The sequence below is a fragment of the Westerdykella ornata genome (genome assembly GCF_010094085.1).
Source record: "Westerdykella ornata strain CBS 379.55 unplaced genomic scaffold EI97scaffold_12, whole genome shotgun sequence".
Classification (NCBI taxonomy): Eukaryota; Fungi; Ascomycota; class Dothideomycetes; order Pleosporales; family Sporormiaceae; genus Westerdykella; species Westerdykella ornata.
The window spans coordinates 258,806-278,528 of record NW_022986862.1 but is presented as its reverse complement, the minus strand read 5'-3'; the positions used below and the strand labels follow the sequence as shown (position 1 = coordinate 278,528).

The following is a 19,723-nucleotide window of genomic DNA, read 5'->3' as shown; positions in this document are numbered from 1 at the left end:
GCGTGACGTCGGTGCTCTAATCCCAATCAGGCATTTCCCAGACTCTCCCCTTCCCGCTCAAACAGAGTCAAACAGTTGTTCCCCACTTCACAGCGCGCTCACTTCGTGAGGGTGGATGGCCTTGTAACTCCTTCCAATCTCACAAACTGCAGGCAGCCGCCTACATCATCCCATGACCATGTTACGAGCTAGTTAAGATACCAGGATCGCATACCTTAACTGGCCAGAGCATGTCCGGACCCTCCACCGATGGCCGCCCTTCACCGTCTCCGAACCGGTCCGCGCACTCGTCGCCTACACTACATTCTCGGTGGTCAGGCGTACTACCCGACAATGGGGAGGGGAGTAGCTCGTCGCAGAGGCCGACCCTGGCAGGGTCAAGTCACAGCAGTAGAGCGGGGAATGAGGCTTCATACAGGGTATCCGAGGATTCTGGGAGTCCGTTGGGTGCGGAATCAATAGCACAGCAGGACTTTGCGCATAGGAGACATAAGAGTACGCGGTTTGGGGGGTTTCTGTTGGACGGGACGTTTCCTGAGGGTCCAAGAGCTAGACACAGGAGTGGGAATGGGGTGCAGAGAGGTAGGAAGGAGAGGCAGAGCGCCAGTCTGGGCGAGGAATATGGACATAGGCGGAGTGAGCGTGCGAGGAATGCGGAGCGGGAATCTACGAGCAGCTCCTCCTTGTCTCGGGAAGTGTCCATGCAGGAGCATGATGTGGTGGACGAAGCCGGGAGCTCCGGATCTGCAAATCGATACCCGGACAACGAACAACTGCGCGCACGGAAAGCTAGGCGCGAGCCAGTACCCCAGGATCCGAGCGAAGAAGCCGCCCGACCACCGATAGACCCCACACAGATTGTGCAACTGGCTCTTAGTTTGAGCGAGAGCAGACGAAGGAATCTGAGTGCCGGACAGCTGATTGGCCCCTCGCAAGGCGGTTCCTCACGAGTGGCGTCCATCGCGAGACAGAAGGATAAGAACCTTCGGGATCTTGAAACCGGTGGCAGCTTGCGGAAATACCTAAACGAACAACGGCGAGTGTCTGGCAACATCTCCCCTTTCGGTGGCCGAGCGGGTGGTCTGATGCGGGAGGTTACTGACGGGACTTTGGAACGAGCCGCGAAAGCACGGGCGGCGATTGAGTTGAGGATGGAATATCTACGACTGTTGGATTACCTGCCGCCTCTTAAACCTAATGCTTTTGCTCCGGGCAATTATACAACGACTTCGACTGCTATCCCCGGCAGCCCTTACGCAGTGATGACACGGATACCGTCATATTCGGGAAAGAAACACGCTTTAGGCCGCCCTTACAACCCTCTGCAGTATCTAAGGAACCGGAGGACAAGAGCTCGCGAGAGAATGAACCTCCAGCATACGCCCGAGGAGTTTGCAGACGCAGAGAAAGCCAGAACCTGGGTTGATCGAGTGGAGAAGGAGTCTGCTCGTCCAGACTATCGCCGTGAGGACCGTGTCCACTTACCTGAATTTGACGAGGATCATGGGAGAGATGCCGTTCCTAGCAAGCCGACGAAACATCGTATGGGATGGAACTTCACTACTGAGGAGCTTTTCGCCGATGTTCTTTGGCTTGAGCAGGATGGGAACAAGGCGCTGATTGAAGATCGGCATGGGCACAAGGTCTTTCCTCAATTATCGGAACGGGAACCGCCGAAGAAATCAGACCTTCTTGAGCCGCGTGCAAGCAAGGAATACGCGGACAAGCGCAAGGCAAGTCTGGTGGAGAGTCTACCGGGCGTCGGGGAGCCCACAACGGGTGACGAAAGTGAGCCTTTGAGCGAGAGAGGTCGGAAGCGAAGAATAATACCGCCGTTCCGACCTGAGAGTCCGAAGCTCAGAGCACTTGCACCACTTCCTCACCTACACACGGGAAAGGGCAGAGAAGGCCGCCGCGGCACTGATTCCGAGGTGTCGTCCGATTTTGAGCTCGATCTCTCGAAGTCCAAGTCAGCTCGCCATATTGTGGAACCATCCTTGAATACCGGCGCCCTTGGTTTGCATCTTGAGAAGTTACTAGCGAAGGAGGCGGAAGGGGCCCAAGGGAAGTCGCCTGCTTTTGTATCGCCCGATACGCCTGATAAATGGGGAATCGGGTTCCCGGGTCTCTCCAAAAGTACCACAGGTCGTGACTCGTTAGAATCGGCAGGATATACGAGCGGATCGGTAAGAGGCGATGTGCGAAGGGGGCTGAAAGTCCCGCCTGCGAATCGCATACGCCGAGAGGAACTGGCTGGGGAACAGAGAACTTCCCTCGATTACAGCAGTGCGCCAGGTACACCTCTTCATGCACCGAATCTGACTCGAGTCGAGAGTGAACCTTCGCCGCCAGGGAGCCGTGGCCGCGATGCGGTCAAGCCCAAGAAGGGTAGACTGGATTTCTTCCGCGTAGATGAAAGCGCCAGAAGCAGCCCGAAGTTCGACAGCTTAAGGCATGAACCGTCTTCAGCTAGTATGGGAAAGACCGGAAGCAGACGCACAAATACTGAGTTTCCGGATCCAGCTGGGCTAGGACACGCCGTGAAGTCCTTGCTGACGCATAAGAAAGAGGAGAGTATCAGCACTTTGGGCAGCCCGAATCAGCGGAAGAGCAGAGATTCCAGAGAGTCGAAAGAGCCTTCGTCTGCCGTCACGCGTTTCTTAAAGGGTGTCAAGAGCGAAGGCACCAAAGTTGGGGAGTTTATCTTCAAGAGAGACCGGCCTTCTTCGGATTCGGAATCTGACGTAGACTTTGACGATGCGTTGGAGGGAGACTTGGATGCTGGGGAAGACTCGAGTAAGAAGAACGAAAGAGGTCTTGGTTACAGTCCCACTCCTGTCAGTACCGGGTCGAAGACTGGTAATAACTACCATATTGAGCTACCTACATTCCGATCTCAGCATGAAGCAGACAGTGGCAGAACTCTGGTATCGGAGATCGAGATAGAGGACCACGTCACCAAGCAAGCTCGAGCTAGAGCTAACAGCCGCTCACCACGCTTCGATCGTCTCGCACCTCCGCGCATGAACCTAGGTTCAATATCCTCCAGATCCTCCCCAGGCCAATCTCCCTCTCTGTCTCCCCGTCCCCACGAGCTCGAAAGGGTCCACAGCGACACTATCTACACCCGTCGCCCCAGCCAACCAGGCATCTCAAGAGCCTCAACCTACGACGTCTACTCCGACGCTTCTAGCCGTTGTGACCAGGATCACCCGCGTCCCCGTTTCGCCAGCCGTCACTGGAGCATCACTGACGACGATCCCAATAACCCTCGCCGCTTTACAACCGCCCATGTCCCTACCGCGTCCGATATTGCACGTATCCGCGCCTTGTTCCTCTGCTCGGGCATCAAGGCCCGCGAAATCGCTCGCCGCGCGCAGACGAAGCGAACAGAGGCCCCCGCTTTCCTAAGGGATGCCGCCAAAGCCGCAAACGCGGAGCTGATCCCCGTCGCCAGGAAAGAAGAGCATGCGCTCGCTGCCAGGATCCTGGTTCGAAACCTCGAGGCCTCGACGGCGGCGGTGCAGAAATCGGCAGAGCGGTATCGCACGCATACCATCACGGAGCTGAATCGCGCACTGACGAATGTCAAGGCGCGCGTGGAGTCGGAGATGATTCCGCGCGTGCGGCAGGGGGCGGACGAGGCGCAGAGGATTTCGAGCGAGGTTGGGGCGAAGGCGCCGCTGGAGGTTCAGCAGGTGGTGGATGGGGTGGAGAAGATGCTGAGGGCGAGGAGGAGGCGGACGAGGTGGGTGACGCGGCTGCTGTGGGGGGTGCTGGAGTGGATGCTGTTGGCGATTATGTGGGGGGTTTGGGGGGTGGTGAGGGTTTTGGTGGTGGTGAAGATGGTGACGGCGGGGGTTGGGTGGTTGGTTTTGGTTATTAGGTGGTTGCTTTGGGTATAGAGGGAGGAGGGAAGGGGGGATTTTTGTTGGATGTGGAGTTGGGTTGTTTGTGGGATTGCTTGGATTCTTAGGGATGGGGATGGGCGTATGGTGATGGGGTTTTGAGTATTGTGGGTTTGGCAGGGGCGGTGTTATTGATACCATGTACAAGAGAGTCGGGACTGAGGCGCGTGGGTTTAGCGTTGCTACCCCTATTGTAATAATGGATGATTATAGTACTTCCCTCATCATTCAGACTTGATTCAAACCTCGTATTTGTTCCCGGAGTGCGTTGCAACCTGAGTTGCTCCCCTCCTCTTCTATCTCGATGATGACCGCACACACGTCTCGATCACCATTCCAGCCTCCCAACCACAACAGCCGCACTCAAATACACGCCCTAGACAAGTCCCCGTTAGCACAACCCGAACCTCACTCCTACATTCCTCCCCCCAACCTTTTTCCCCGTCTCCACTCCACCCCCTCAAAACAGCAGAAGAAAGAACTTACTTACAGCAGAAACAAAATACGGCAATCCCAACCCCGCTCCCCCGATTCTGATCCCTTGCACCCAGAGCCCTGTCATCAGCGGCACGCCTACCAGGGAGCCGAGGGTTTTTACGAGTGTGAGGATGGGGATGGAGTGGTTATTGGAGGGGGAGGGGGACTGGGAAGGGGAGGGGGAAGGGGAGGCTGGGTTGGTGGTTGTGAGGGGGGATTTGAGGAGGGAGAGGATGAAGATTGGGAGGGCGGAGCCGAGGGCATAGGTGAGGAGGGCTAAGGGGGGAGGTTGTTAGTTAAGTGGGGGTGGGGTTTGGGGGGCGGATAGGGTGGATGGTGGAGGGTGTGGGTGGAGTGCGTGGAGTGTGGGGTGAAAGGGGGAGAGCAGCAGAGTGGATATTGGGAGGCGCGATAGTAACTACCGAAGTACGTAGTATTAAGGGGGTATCGAGAAAGGGATATTTGGAAGGGAGTATGAGGAAAGGGGGTACGGGGAAAGGGAATATGAGAAAAGAGGATAGAAAACCGCAGCTAGAAACAATTCAAACATACCACCTAACAACATCCAAAATCTAAACGCCAGACCCACGCATAGGACGCCGATGACGGAGATGGCGATACTAGCTTCGGCAGCGAGATAGTTCATTCGGATCTCCGTTTCTGAGACGGCGTCTTTGTTTTGGAGGGTTTGGCTTGAGGCGGTGCGCTGGATGAGAAGGGGGACGATGACGGTGAGGAGGAGGATGTTGATGAGGGCTTTGGCGGAGAGGAGGTAGCCGGCCTGGAAAGTGCTTGTTAGTTATGGGTTCCTGTTGTGTGATTCCGCCTTTGGATTAGGGAGATGTTGGAAGGTTGGACAATGGATGAAGCATAGAGAAATATTGCGTGGGTCGTACCTGTGCGAATGTCCAGGCGTAGCGCTTGGAGATATATTGAACGAGGAGTTTGGTGTCGGAACTAGCTATAGCTGTGAGGAAGGCGGAGAGGAGGATGATCTGGAAGTTCCGTCGGGCCGTGACGAGCCGGATGATGGTACGTGTGGCGTGCAGTGTGCTCTGCAGGATTCCGAACTTGTCGGTGGTGTCGAAGGCGTGGGTGTATCTGTCCGGCTTCGGTGATCTGGGACGGAGCAGGGGCCTAGAGGTTTCTTCATTGTCGACTTCTCCGTCTATGATGTCTGTGATGGGTAGTTGGACGAGGAGGTGTTTTGCGTCTGGAAGGAGACGGATTGTCGGTACGGCGGCGAAGAGCAATACGATGTTGATACAGAAGGGTAACCACAAGCTCTGGCTCATGGTGAGGGACGCCAGCGAGGGGCCGACAAAGGCTACGACGTAAGAGATAGAGCTGACGTACGAGAAGTAGGATGTTCTGATTCCAAAGTCAACACTACAGATGATGTGAAATTGTATGGCAGAGTGATTTACCTTTGTACATAGTCATTACTCAGAGCGGATGTCAGTGTGAAGATTGTGGAGCTGAAGACACATTCTCCTCCAAACACAGCAAGGAATGGCCCAGCGAGGATGGTTTTTGCTGGGAGGATATGATCTAATGTTCCTATACAGCATCAATGAGCAGGGAGATAATCCGAAGCGTGTGAATGCTCGAGGACTACAACTCACCCACCACAATTGCCATGACTGACAGCGTAATCCGCGGAACCAGATTACACCATAACACGATCCGAACACCGTATCTCTCAGCAATGAAACTGAATGGGATGGTAACGATTACATCTGACAATTTCGGATCAGCTGGCGTGCTTCTCACTTTGCTTATTTTATATATTCATCATGCATACCACACACCACCAACGTCGTCTCCATAATGCCCTGAAACCAAGCAAGCCGCTTCTGAACAGCGTCAATCTTGCACAGCTCTTCTGGTATCATACCTCCTGGCCGCGTGACATTGGAGTCGCCGGCGTAGTGTTCTTGACATAGGCGTTTCTCGATGACGCGATTTAGAGGGAGGGAGTAGAGGCTCGTGGTCAGGTTGACGAGAATCAGAAGGAAAAGTATGGGCCATAGGGTTTGTATGTTTATATTTGGTTGGCGGAGATGGAGAGGGGAGGGAGTTCCGCGGGACATGTTGGCGGTGGTCAAGTGTTGATCGTTAAGGAGTCTGCATAGGGGTAGTTGGCCCCAAGAAAGCTATCTTATTGCAGAAAGGCACATCTCTCTTGTCTGCTAAACGTCCTTGTCAAAGCTTTGATGGGGGAGTTGTTTACGGGAACGGATATCTCGAATGAGCTATTCAGTGTGGTAATGCGCCTGGCTGTAGGACGCCTCTCCAGAATGAGGACGAGGACAGTAAACCAACGAAAGCGACGGGGAATCAGGAATGTGTAACCAGATTCACGCGCCTTCTCTATTCACAGGTCGTCGGGTGCGATGCCTCCTTCTTAGGCTAGCGGGAAGGGTTTCGGAGATAGTGGGGTACTTCCGCCTCGGGACCCCGGTGACCTAAGCGGATAGCTTTCATAACTACCGATTACTCTTCATGAGCAAGATGCGCCCTTCAGCCACCCATCTACCCGTTTTGCGCACTCGAACGCATCAGGATGAGTCCAAGTCAGTCGCGGAGGGAAGAGTCTCCTGAGCTCAATATTGACGATGACATTGCCTGGTTCGACCAGATGAGTGACGATGACGACATGGATGGTCAGGGGGAAGGGGAACATGAGGACGAGGAGAGCGGAGGAAGTTTCCATGGTATATCCGGAAAGATTATATCCGATGCAGGAATCAGAAGTTAACCCGTTTCCACAGATGCCGAAGAGAATCTCAGCGGATTAGAGCTCGAAATCGACTTCGGCGGACTCGACGACGAAGAGGAAGAGGAAGAGGGAGAACAGGGGCAAGAGGGGAATCAGGAAGAAGAGACCGCAGACACTCATGCCAATAATCGGGTGGTCATTACTCACGAACAAATCATACAACTCCTCGGCCATGCTGGACTTGGACGGTTATTCGCTCACGGCTTTCCCAGTAGAGGGTCCCGGCGCCGCAACACTCGTCGTTATTTCGATGAAGACGAAGCCGGTCCTGCCGGTTCAAAAAGCAAGAGACTCCGTGGCCCGGCGGCATTTGAAAAAGTCCCTAGTGAGGAGGGAAGAGCTTTGATGAATACCGGCACGTTTGGATCAAATCCACGACCGGAGGATACGATAAGGCGGAAGAGGCGTCTGCAACACAAAATCATGCGACGGGAGCTAGGTTTGGGAAGCGAGGGCAGGCAAAGAAATGCCAACAGGCTGATGAAGCAGGACATGATACCAGGGACACAAGCCGATCTCATCATACACTACAATGCACGATGTTATTCGGGACAGTTCAGCGACGATGGCAACTTCTTCTTCTCCTGTGCGCAGGACTTCCGCGTCCGAATGTACGATACGTCGAATCCTTACAACTGGAAGTATTACAAGGTCGGTTAGAACAGCTTCCCACCACAGGACCTGCACTGAGTTTTCACAGACTGTGGAATACCCTTATGGGCAGTGGACGATAACAGATGCCTCATTGAGCCCCGATAACCGTTTATTAGCCTACAGCTCCATACGGAGCGTGGTCTGTCTGGCACCTACAGACCCCCAAGACAGATCTGAACCCCGTTTACTCGACTTCGCAGATTCCTCGTTTAATCTTGGGTATCCGAGCTATTTTGGCGTAAGTAAAATTCTCTACTCAAAAGGCTCATCTTAACCTAGGTAGATATGGTCAATACGGTTTTCCGGTGACGGCCGAGAAATCGTAGCAGGCGCTGGAGACAACGGGGTTTACGTTTATGATATCGACGCAGGGAGAACCACTCTACGCATTGAAGCCCACGAGAACGACGTAAACGCCGTCTGTTTCGGAGACGTGAATTCTCCCCACATCCTGTACTCCGGATCTGACGATACGACGCTTAAAGTGTGGGACCGGAGAAGTATGGGAGATGGTCGACCAGCCGGAGTCTTCCTAGGGCATACCGAAGGCCTGACTTACGTTGACAGCAAAGGAGACGGCCGATATGTCCTAAGTAATGCTAAAGATCAAACAGCCAAGCTCTGGGACTTGCGGAAGATGATGAGCGCCGACAAGGCCGAACGGATAGACATCTCGAGGTACACTCTAGGCTTCGAATATCGCAGTAATCATTACCCGCAGGACGAGTATATGCCGCATCCACACGACTGTTCTCTGGTGACTTTCCGTGGTCACCAGGTCCTCAAAACGCTTATCCGCTGCCACTTCTCGCCTCCTGGCAGCTCCGACTCAAGATACGTTTATTCCGGAAGCTTCGACGGCTCAGTGTATGTCTGGAATCTGGACGCTACCCTCGCTGGAAAGGTAGACGTGCTTGCTGCTACAAGAAACTCTAGACCGCGGGATACTCGCATGCCGCATGATTCTTGGGGTTATTTCGGCAACAATCATGCACATTGGAGCACTTGTGTGCGCGATGCCTCGTGGCATCCCAATGCGCCCATTATAGCTGGTCAGTAACAGTCTATGGACGCACCCGTGAAATCTACGCTAACTGAGCTGCAGCCACGTCGTGGAATGGATGGGGCATCTCGCAAGGGACATGCACTGTACATACCTGGAACGATGGCCTTGACGAGGATGAGGCGGAACCTAAGGTCGGGAGACGCGTCAATGCCAGGCTTGCGCATGATGAGAGACTCTACCGGCCATCGGGTCACTCAGGTCGGGATGGCGCTTGGCATCATAGTCAGTGGCTCGATGAGGAGGAGTCAGAGGAAGAGGAGGCGTCAGAGTATCAGTATGAGGTGGATGAAGGGGAGACGACGGAGAATACGGACGAGGACGATTAGTATATATCCACGATGCGGAGAGTGGCCGGAGTCTATCCTTATCAGTTGGGATCTTGGGATTTTTGTAGTGTCAGGGGTTTGGGGTGTCATGGTTGATTCGAAATCAGGTCCCAAGAGCTTTCTGGGTATCCGAATGAACATGAATTGGCTCATGATGTGTATATATGAATGGATGATCAAACTCCCGCTCCCCAAATGCTTCATGTTGTACAGTCCTGGCGCTTGGCTGGCGCTCTCCGGCCTCGCAATCTCATTCTCCGCAAATGTGATATCGATCGGTTTTGGTGTTTGGACTTTCCGAGTGTACACCTCGCTCTTGCTTGCACTCATTCGTCCAAGCTCCCATGCCTTTCTGCTTCGCTTCGGGTCTCCTCGTTTACGAGCCGCCCACCAAGATGTTGTTCACAGGGATGTGCACTGCTAGGTGTCAGCGTCCTGCGAGAGCCAAAGTCTCCGCTCGTAGGAATTCCAGTCTGCACATACCGAGCTTGACAATGTATCCAATGACGCCCATGACTATGAAACCAACGCCCACTGCTTGACAGATTTCTGATCGATGTTAGAGAGAGGTACACCTGTTCGAAATGACAAGCTCAACATACTGAGGAATTCCCGCTTGTCAGGCTTGGTGCACCGGTTGATGAACAGCATGCCGTCCTTAACAAACTCCTGCGGCACACTGTAGAGCAATTAGCTATCGAGTTCCTCCTGCGCAACTGGGTCTGCGTGTCTGCGTACTCGGCCAGCTCCTTGATTTGATCCATTGCGATGACGGTGCGGTCGTATAAGGGAAATGAAGTTGTGGAACTCGTTCTCCGGTCGTTTAAGACGGTGATTGTAATCGTACTGGACTCGTCAACTTCGATAGGTGGGAAGTGGTCGTCGTCCAGAAATTATTGGGAGTTGCTGCGACCCCCCGGGCTCTGGACACATTGCGCATCACGGAGGGAGAGCCGCTAACTGCTGCTAGCGCGTGCCAAGATTACTGCTGGCGCGCTAATCCCTATTTGACCGTCCAAGCTCCTCAACGCAGATCGCTGGCGACTCCTTCACCCATCTCTCTTGCAAACTCACTTGCCAGGACATCCCCTCTCCATCTCTCGACAGGTTGGTTCCGCAATTTGAACTAACTCACTCGTCTCGTGTAGGAAATCTACGATACTCGATTGTATCGGCGCGCGCTGTCGGAGACGTGACTCCTTCGGGAAGCACCAGGGAGGATTCGACTTTTGTAACCGCTTCACGCATACATACCTCTGTATCTCATCTCATTATTTTGATCGGACGGATCCGCCCTATATCTGTTTCCAGGGGCTTGGGCACACGGCGTTGGCACCACGTGCAGCTGTCCTAGGTCTGGTTCGCGAGGCGTGAACACACGCGAGGCAAAGCAAACGCGGAAAGCTGCCCAACTTTCACATCCTGTACCTCCTCTATCTCCGCATCTGCCAGAGGCGATCGGATCTTTCTACACCCTCTTGATCTCAGCATCTCTTTCTGGGCTTCATTTCCAGCCTCAGGAGCGGAATTGTACGTATCTCCTCGAAGCTTTCCGCGTTTCTGTTCTTGGTGGCATTGCGCGCTCTTCTCTACTGGCGATGCTCTTCTTTCCCAGTCACACTGTCCTCTAGTTTGCTGATGATTGTCCGCGCACAGAATTGCATGTACTCTGGCTCATAAGCTTGGCAAATCAAGTATTTACAAGCTAATTCAAGATACCTGCCTTCATCCCCACCTCCTCTCTCACCCCAACTTGCAGTTTGAACCCTACAGGCAGAAATGGCGGACGACGATAACTTCGATATCGACATCTACGGAGATGATGCGCCCGCGGACTACCAAGAAGACATACAAGGCGGCGTGAGGCACGAAGACAAGGGCCCGAATGACGCTCAGGTACACGAAGAAGCTCCTGCAGACACAATGGATCATACACAGGCTGAATCGCACGGAGAAGCTGAGGAGCAGGATACCACAAATGGGGCAGAGGACGGGAATTCACATCAGGCGAATGGCACTCAGCAAATTTCATCTACGGGGGGCTCAACAGACAATCAGGCACCGCTCCACAAGCAAGCTCCCCAACAACAAGGCGTTAAGCGCAAGCAAGGCGAAGATGATGATCGGCCTGTTGACCCCGGCGCGACCGCTGCTCTCACAATCAACGACCTGAACTGGTGGATTAGTGAAGAAGACATCCGAGGATGGGCTAACCAAAGTGGGTGCGAAGATGAGCTAATAGAGGTCACCTTCAATGAGCACAAAGTCAACGGTAAGAGCAAAGGGTAAGCTTAATAGCGCACTCAGCAGAGTACGATCACTGTACTGACCCATCCCAGCCAAGTATATGTGCATTTAGAGACCCCTCAGGCGGCCACTGCCTTAAAACACCGAGTCGAGGCGATATACAAAGATCAAGCTCACATCAAGAAGCCAACGGCCATTTTCGATCGACCTAACCACAATCCCTTCAAGACGCTCCCGAAAGATGTGCCTGCACGAGACAAGGGTCGCGGAGATCGCGCAGCGTCAGGAACCTTTGGAAACCAAGGCGGTCTCGGCGGCGGCCAATTCAATCGCTTCAACAACCCTAGGGGTGGCTTCGGCGGCCGAGGGGGCCAGGCCAATGCGGGCTTCAACCGCAACTTTTCTGGCCCTATGGGCGGCAACATGGGTGGAAACATGGGCGGTAACATGGGCGGTGGAATGGGCGGTTTCAACGGGCCAATGCCCATGACTAACTTCGGAGGCCCCATGGGCGGTATGAACACGTTCAACCCTGGCTTCAATCGCGGCGGGATGATGGGCGGCATGCGAGGCGGCATGGGGCCCGGCATGGGCGCCCGCGGTGGCAGAGGGGGCAACATGGGCATGAACCCCATGGGCGGCGGGATGAACATGCCAATGGGCGGCAACATGGGCATGATGGGCGGTGGCATGATGGGTATGAGTGGGAACATGGGCATGATGGGCGGAATGGGTACAGCAACCCGTTTTCTTTGTCACCACAACGCTGACGGAAGCGTCTCCCTGTTTCGCTGTTATGATGCTAATTTTCGTGTCACAGGTGGACCTGGTGGGTTTGGTGGTGGAGGTCAAGGCCACTTCAATCCGGCCTTCTTCAACCAGAACCCCAACATGGGTGGTAATGATGGGAACTGGAATCCTCATGGCGCAAAAAGGCCTCGGCCGGAGTAGGAACCCGATGACCAGAGCGATTCCCCTGTGAAACGAGCACGGCTTACCTAAAAAACCCAGAGTTCCCGAAAGCGCGCGACGCCCGACGAATCCCAACTTACCAAGGAAACCTGGCCGGCCGGAAGACGGTGGTCTACCAGGACATCGTTGCGCTTAGAAGGCAGTTGGAGTCATCCGTTAAACACTGCCATTTGCAGCGACGTAAAAAACTTTAACCCCTTATTCGGTCCAGTCAACCACTCATACCGTTATCTGGACGGACGCTCAACCGTGGTAATACTTCGTTTACGTCTACGGAACGCAAAACCTTAAATCTTCTTCGAGTTCTATTTCGCCATCAGGTTTCGGGAAGAGTGGCCGTCTGAAGTTTGCATTCAAAGCCGGATACGTCTCGGAACCAACACCTACAGTGCAGCCTTGACAACTATGCCTTACTCCTCGATTGTGTTCTATCTGTTTTCTTTCATTTTGGTCCTTTAACGTGGGTGGCTGGTTGGGAATAAATGGAGCACAGGTTGTCTTCACTGTCACTTCCAAAATATATGAACCATTCAATCTTCTTCTCTCCACTCCACTTGTATTCCCTTTCTTTCATTGAAGAGCGCATTTCGCCTTGTCTCCCTTGTCCAATTCCGTGCTATGCGTATATGGAGACTTCCCGAAGCCCTGCTAATGTTAAAGTTCATGACTGACTTGTAATGCCGGAAAGGGGTTTTGTATATTCACCCTTTCGGAAGAGACTGTGGGGATGTTGTTTTTGAAGCTGTCATAGCATTTTGATTTTCCTTATCGTTGTCGACGCAGATGGATGACGCGGATGTACTGACACGATTATATTGATCCCTGGGCGCTTTCCGTACCTTGGACTTAGGGGACAGAACCGATTTGGACGGCCTACATGAAGGAATGCACGCTCGAGAAGTGGCCTGTCTTGAATAAACGAACGGTTGGCAATGAGATTAAGCCGATCAGGCAAACTCTGAGCCTTCAAGCTATGAGGGATCTTGAAGAAACTGTGGGCCCCATATGTCAGTGTCGATTGCACAAGTCTCTTGTCTTACTCAAAATGTGCATAGACCAATCCCTTAAGGGTAGCCTTCCGCCTACATATAGAGTGGATCGGCCTCAATCACTGTCCCCATGAAGGCGGGAGAAACCGGGGGGATGAACTCCGGGATACGCCAGTACGTTTCGTTTCTCTGCGCGACAACCTCGCTGCTCACATTATAAGAAGCGACCCCTTGCAAAAATAGGAACTACTGGTCGGTCAGCCACACCACCTTCCACCTTCATCGTATCACGACCCGGCGAACCGGGTAGGGGTGGCTTACCTGCAAGCCTTCGAGTCTGTCAATGAGTTCGAGAACTTCCTCGTCAAGCTGACCACCACATTCCATGATGCCGAGGATACGCAGCGAGGCGTTGGCCGTTGCCCATTCATTTGCCAGGAAAGACCAGATTCCTTTGTCTACGAGGGCGCATTTACTGAGCCACAACTCTCGGCACCAACGGCTTCTGCGAAGCAATCTGGAGACTTGGGTGGAAGTAATTTCACCTCCCTCTAAGCGAAGAGCGTGCAATCGTGGCGCCCAAACGGCATCCGCCGTGAGGATATTCCAAGCTTCGCGTTGTTCGAGGCGTTGGGACACCGCTAGCCCACCACGCATCCCACGTACCTGAGGGAAGGCTTCGATGCGAATAGACAGCGTCCGCAGCCCTTGAAGAGCGGATAAAGATTTTGCGATAGGCACAGTCAAAGTCCAGAGTGATAACTCTACATTCCGCAACGCCGTCCGATGTCTGATGATGACGCTTTTCATGAGGGCATTATGGAATAACAAAAGTGTGGTGGCATCGAGCCATTGAGCCTCTTGAAGTACGATCGCTACACTATAAGGACCTCTGGTTCCAAAGTGCTCTTTTGGCTCTAGATTAGGCTCCTTATCTCGCTTGGTGTTCGTAACTTCGCTGGAACAACCTATGCTGGATGGGAAGGATGAAGTGGTGAGCTTCGGTTCGGGATACTTTGTCGCTGATAGGCAGCTGATAATGGCAGCGATCCGCGTTGTATAAATCCCCAGAGACAGCGTATGGAGGTTTGATACGGCCAGCGAATGGGAATACCGGTTTGTTTGTGAGAAGCGAAGGAGTGACTGGATTGGAAGGAAAAACAATATGTTGCTTATGACTTCAGGAGGCAAGCTCAACAACAAGGATGATGAAGCCATGCTTTGCCTCCTCGGTGAGAAGAAGAAGTCTGCGGAGAGAGGTGAGGCGTAGACATGGCCACTGCTCCAAAGGTGAAGACTGTATTGACATGCCGACCCTTTATATCATTCAACGAGTGATACAGTTTGCAGAGAAGTCATCAGCTTCTGTGACGCTGCCACGGATGATTGTCCCTCGACCTCAGTCCCTCTCTGCAGGCTGCAGTTTGAAGGGGGTAGGATAACCTCAATGACCAATGCGAGTTTCCGGAAAGACGAACACAACGCGCAACTGTGTCTTACAACACCAGAAGGCGTTCGTGGCGTGCCGTGGTGTCGAGTCGGATAGCAGGTTCACCCACCATGTGTTGCTGTGCCGCAATCAGGAGCCGCAGCTCGCTGCCACTGTGATGCTGTCCGCCAGGCTGAGCGTTGTGCGGAGTACAGTAGAAGTCACCACCTAGGGGCCCGTGCCGCATGCTAAGCTAGAATACGAGACAAGGAATCATTCGAAGAAGGTGAGGAGCCCACAATGAAAGAAATGTGTATCAAGATGGCGGCATGGGTCAGCGAGCTGCATATCCAGCTGGCGCGAGCCACGGGAACAACGGCGAGCTTGAACTTGCAAGCATTGGTCGCTTTTCTCGAGGGAAGCTTGGTGAAACTTTGTTGTATGCACATACGGGACGGCCACAGCGTAAGGGTGCGAAGACAGGTTGAAGTGAAATAAGCCACGCTGGAGGCCCCTAAAACTGCAGAGCATGAGGCGAGCTGGTCATTCTGAGGAGGGAGTACGGAGTATATACTGCCTGAGAATGCAGAGGCACGATGGTGAGAGGCACGAAGCGTCCACCAGTGATGTTTGAGGTTCATGTGTCCAGTAAACGGTCGGTAACGGGTTGTACGACTGTGCCGCAGCCCAGTCATCTAGCTTATGCTGCCCGCCCCACGTGAGCAGCCAAACCATGCAACTGCATCACCGGGATCGATAACGTCCATCGTAAGTGAGACAAGTCGATTAAGCCAAACCCATGTACGGTTTGCCTTCTGGTGCTGCTTCTTGCGGCCTCCTCGTGGAGCTTGTCTGGAAGAGTATCGGTACCAGATAAGAAGTAGGTCACTTGAGCTCCACAAGTCCAAATATCTCCTTCAGGTAGCTATTCTGATGAGGAGTTGCTTGTTGGGCAATATGCGACCGATGCAGCATGGTACACAGAGATGACACTGAAGCATGTCCCAGTGCTTACAGCAGGATCAATGTGTAGTGACCCTCCGTATTGCGTTTATCATGCTCTGGAAGTCGGGACGAGAGAACCAATGGCGTCAGAAGGCAGACAGGCGTAATGGTACGCCAACCGCTCATTGAGCATGCAACTGCGGGGTAAGCCACCAGAGCGGGCATACTGGAGCTCAGAGTTGCCTTTTAATCAGCGTGATCTGGAATTCCCCCGGTTCATGCCGAATACTTGAGATGCATATTGCCTTGAAGCCCAAGAAAGCTGCAAAGGTAGCGCTGGCGAGGCAGCTCCCGTGAGGATTTGCCCGAATTTGCGCAATTGCTTTCATCGTCTCGGTCTCAGCCCATCGTATAGTTTGTGAAATGGCAGTATGCCTGTCCAGATACGGTATGGGCCTCTAACTCTGCTTTGATAACATAGTGGTCATCTTCCAAAGGTTGTTGGATTTTCCAGTTCACAGCACCATTGGTGTTCGGCTCGAAATATAGCAGGGTGACGGCATGATGTTCCGGGGAATCAGCAGTACTGAGGCCTAGAGTATCTTCACACTATGCATATTTGAAAGATACGAAAGCAGGGCGTTCGACACTGCTTCGGAGCAATGAGCGTGGGACGATGGAGGGATAGGCGTGCAACGATTGTTCGGGGTGAGATATACTGGACAATGAGTGGGATCAGCATATAACTGCGCGCATTTGTTAGATCTGCAGAATGAACTGTAGGCAGGTGTCGTAAGGTGAAGGAACTCATACTACTATTGACCACTGGGAGCATAATGCCTATACATGTCCAAGATAGATCCGAAGCGATGTGTGCGTGTTGAGGTTTCCGGATTGTCATGTTGATGAAGCGCTCTACGCCTTCCCTGGTGCGAGCGCATGTCAGCATTTTGGTGTTTGATATTCACTCGATTATGTCTCACACCACACCAACATCCGATTTGATTCCATGATGTGGACACCATGGGACTTAATGATTGCATATGCAAAGTGTGAATTGGCAAATGTTGAGGACTCGATGGGAACTACACATGCGTGTCACACACCACGACTCCGCGCTACAGAACCTTCCGGCTTCACAGGGGGCGGACTGCAGAGGAATCTTCTCTTCAGGACCTATGTCACATTCTGGCATAACTGCAGTAGCTGATTTATCTTGGCCAGTCTCGCAGCTTTTCGACATGTGAGAGGCACCTGGAGGAGCATTATTTCCTGAAACGTCGGACGAGATAATAGTGATCAGCATGGAGGAAGGTCTGCATTAAGATGCTTATATTGCAATCATTGATATTGCAGCTTTCTCGATTACCCAAGCCGTCGACGGATGATGGTGTTTTAGTCTGCCCCCGTAACGCTGTATGTCCCATGATGCTATCATAGCTGACGTTGATCCCTGAGACAATTGAACCCCCGCCCCATTACCTATGCCGAGGAGGACGGAACCTGATGCATGTTGCACTTAGGCGGGAACACGTTCGCTGGCGGGAGGGATCGTGACAATCAGAGCTGCATAGCTGTAGACACAATCGATGCCAGCTTGATTTCCGTACTGTTATATGTAAGCTCTGAAATGTAATCAGCTTAGAAGTAAGCACTGACCGTCAGATGAATGAGGTTGACACAAGCGGTATCTTTCACAGGCTTGATGAGCCAATTGACCTTTAGCCAGTCCCCTTCGAAGCTCGGAAGAATATCATCTGGCCCGTCGCCTTCGCCACCACGCTCAGTGATAACAAGGGGACGCATCTTACCTCCGACGTATGTAGTAGAGGTGTCTGAAAGGCGTTGACTGCGCCAATCAAAAGTAGGGTGGTACCAGTCATCGATATACAGGAACGGACGGATAGACGTAGGAAGGTCAAGAGCCTTGAAGATCGTATACACCGCCATATCAGCGCCTTTTAGGACAGCTGGAAGAGACTTGACTCCTTCGACCGTCGAATGAGCGTACGCATGTTGGCAGAAAATCCCGAGGTATCCGCCTGTAGTCGGTTAATGACTGCGATGCCAAACATTTCGAAGCGCAGATTATACAAACCTTCTGTCATGAACGAGCGATCACGGAGCGCATCTTGGAGCTTCTTGTAGAGAGGGAGCGTTTTGACATCCATTGCGGGACTGTTTACCGCCAAATCACCAACACCAGGGGCATAGTAGAGGTTGTATGTCAGCGTGACCCGGTGTCCTTCTGTCACTTCGAGCACTTCATGCTCACAGTCGCTGTAAAACGCGGCCCACTGGATCGATGTTGATGTCTTGCCACCAGAGCCTGAATTGCCCCAGTCAAAGGTCAGAGAGTTACCGGCATGGCGGACAACCAGCTGCCCACCCTCGTGGTGGCACGGGAGTGAGACAACAAGTGATCCGAACTGAGTCTCAGAGCGCGGTGTGTCGACATGTGTCTTGAAGAAGCCAGAGAGAGCGGAGTATATCTACCATGTGTAAGGTACATCCAGATGCAATAGTTTCCAAGTTTCAGCTAGGACTTACGTTGAGCTTGTAGAGTTCCGCCTTAACTCCATGGGTGGCGATGTTACTTGCCGCGTTCGGAAGAAGTACCTGCGCGATGGTGTCGATGATGCCAACCTCATAGGGGCAAAAATCTACGCAGAAGGCGCTGCGATCCATTTTTGCCGCCTTGCGGTAGGACTCATCGTTAACGTCGTCGCCCTTGTAGCCAAAGCTGGCCGGTTGGCAATCTTGAATGAGGCGAAGCAGGCTACCATGTTGTTCATCGCCGATAGGGAAGTTGATCTTAAAGCTACCGGACGAAGATCCTGAAGAGTCCCATCGAAGGTTGAAGGGTTTCACGGTCAGATCTTGAGCTCCACCGTTGTGATCATCGGCTGGGTCCTGCGATGGTTCGTCAGTGCCAGTGCAGAAGGCCACAGAAATGAAGTCCATACGATTGGAATAGCTCCACCGCACGCGAAGGTCGACGATTTGCTCTTGATGAAAGAGCCGAGCTCTTCAGAAATGGTGTCGAAAGCCTGAAGAAGGCTGGATCCATGCTTGCAGTTGCACTTTGCCGAAGTGACGCGGACTCAGAGGGTGGCAGGTTGTAGGTTGTCTTAGGGCGAGCAGAGAAAACGTAAAGTGTGGCTACCTAGTTTTTAAGTCTACACCAAGAATAGGCAGCAGCGGCCGTTGTACAAGAATTTTTGAGCGATTGCCCTTCCGACGTCACCACGCCCCGGTGAAAGGTGACTCTGGTCAAGTTTGTTGTGACCGGCAGCTGCACCGTATCTTAGGTTAAGAATTTTCCTAAACCCAAATGGATGAAGCTTATAGATGCTGTACGACATCATGCAAGACGACTTTTTAAAATCTCAGTGCAGCTACATGTACTGAGCAGTGCAGAAAGCCTCTTGCTCTTAAGATCGTCCAGCATCGTCCAGCCAGCAAGACAAACACCATGAGCAAAGCGCCCGCAAGGGTCATAAACTTGCTAAACTCGGAATTTATTATGGTCCACGTCTCAACGCTGAAGTTGCCATTCTACGGCCATGGGGTCGAGTCACGTGAAATGACATTCACCGCAGGGTCGTTGAAGATTTCCTAATCAGGACATGGTATACAGCATTTGCACATCCGGGCGTTCCTGTGGACAATGCTAGGGCATTGGCACTTACGATTACTGCACCCTCTCACATCCGACTGAACACCCCCTTGTACTGCTGCTCTGAGTTATATCACCTAGGTCAACTATTTCAATTGGCTACAGTCTAGGTTACGCCACTAGAGCACGGGTGTTTTAAGGCTGATTATACCTGGACGGAGGCGCCCTCAGGCCAATTACAGCGTCAGCTATATCCCATGCGACCCGCTGCTGTTCAGCCGGACGTGAAAACCCGCAGTACGATTAGTC

At 52.9% G+C, this 19,723-nt stretch overlaps 7 protein-coding genes across 7 annotated transcripts; 3 read left to right on the top strand and 4 right to left on the bottom strand.

Annotated features, from left to right (window-relative positions):
* Positions 1-29: 29 nt before the first annotated feature.
* EI97DRAFT_419522 (uncharacterized protein) lies at positions 30-4,111 on the top strand. The gene has a single exon (XM_033796993.1). The coding sequence runs from the start codon at positions 231-233 to the stop codon at positions 3,903-3,905; it is 3,675 nt and encodes a 1,224-aa protein (XP_033653417.1). The 5' UTR covers positions 30-230; the 3' UTR covers positions 3,906-4,111.
* Positions 4,112-4,168: 57 nt separating this feature from the next.
* On the bottom strand, positions 4,169-6,779 carry EI97DRAFT_399400 (uncharacterized protein). Its single transcript, XM_033796420.1, has 6 exons — positions 6,190-6,779; positions 6,011-6,124; positions 5,813-5,945; positions 5,282-5,756; positions 4,938-5,166; positions 4,169-4,661 (listed from the first exon to the last, which is right to left on the bottom strand). The coding sequence occupies exons 1-6, from the start codon at positions 6,476-6,478 to the stop codon at positions 4,369-4,371; spliced, it is 1,533 nt and encodes a 510-aa protein (XP_033653416.1). The 5' UTR covers positions 6,479-6,779; the 3' UTR covers positions 4,169-4,368.
* A 115-nt stretch (positions 6,780-6,894) lies between these two features.
* EI97DRAFT_433819 (WD40 repeat-like protein) lies at positions 6,895-9,399 on the top strand. The gene is made up of 5 exons (XM_033798466.1): positions 6,895-7,102; positions 7,160-7,818; positions 7,868-8,059; positions 8,105-8,873; positions 8,927-9,399. Exons 1-5 carry the CDS (start codon positions 6,952-6,954, stop codon positions 9,211-9,213), a joined length of 2,058 nt encoding a protein of 685 aa, XP_033653415.1. The 5' UTR covers positions 6,895-6,951; the 3' UTR covers positions 9,214-9,399.
* Positions 9,310-10,132, bottom strand: EI97DRAFT_433818 (translocation complex subunit Sss1). Its single transcript, XM_033798465.1, has 4 exons — positions 9,952-10,132; positions 9,816-9,892; positions 9,697-9,762; positions 9,310-9,630 (listed from the first exon to the last, which is right to left on the bottom strand). Exons 1-4 carry the CDS (start codon positions 9,975-9,977, stop codon positions 9,590-9,592), a joined length of 210 nt encoding a protein of 69 aa, XP_033653414.1. The 5' UTR covers positions 9,978-10,132; the 3' UTR covers positions 9,310-9,589.
* Positions 10,133-10,992: 860 nt separating this feature from the next.
* EI97DRAFT_450681 (uncharacterized protein) lies at positions 10,993-12,411 on the top strand (the record flags this gene model as incomplete). The annotated part of the gene is made up of 3 exons (XM_033800298.1): positions 10,993-11,498; positions 11,553-12,193; positions 12,281-12,411. The coding sequence occupies 3 exons, from the start codon at positions 10,993-10,995 to the stop codon at positions 12,409-12,411; spliced, it is 1,278 nt and encodes a 425-aa protein (XP_033653413.1).
* An 897-nt stretch (positions 12,412-13,308) lies between these two features.
* Positions 13,309-14,757, bottom strand: EI97DRAFT_58900 (uncharacterized protein). The gene is made up of 2 exons (XM_033802940.1): positions 13,743-14,757; positions 13,309-13,667 (listed from the first exon to the last, which is right to left on the bottom strand). The coding sequence occupies exons 1-2, from the start codon at positions 14,637-14,639 to the stop codon at positions 13,515-13,517; spliced, it is 1,050 nt and encodes a 349-aa protein (XP_033653412.1). The 5' UTR covers positions 14,640-14,757; the 3' UTR covers positions 13,309-13,514.
* Positions 14,758-17,168: 2,411 nt separating this feature from the next.
* Positions 17,169-18,759, bottom strand: EI97DRAFT_474463 (uncharacterized protein; the record flags this gene model as incomplete). The annotated part of the gene is made up of 4 exons (XM_033801897.1): positions 17,169-17,404; positions 17,455-17,837; positions 17,894-18,287; positions 18,346-18,759. The coding sequence occupies 4 exons, from the start codon at positions 18,757-18,759 to the stop codon at positions 17,315-17,317; spliced, it is 1,281 nt and encodes a 426-aa protein (XP_033653411.1). The 3' UTR covers positions 17,169-17,314.
* Between the last annotated feature and the right edge of the window lie 964 nt (positions 18,760-19,723).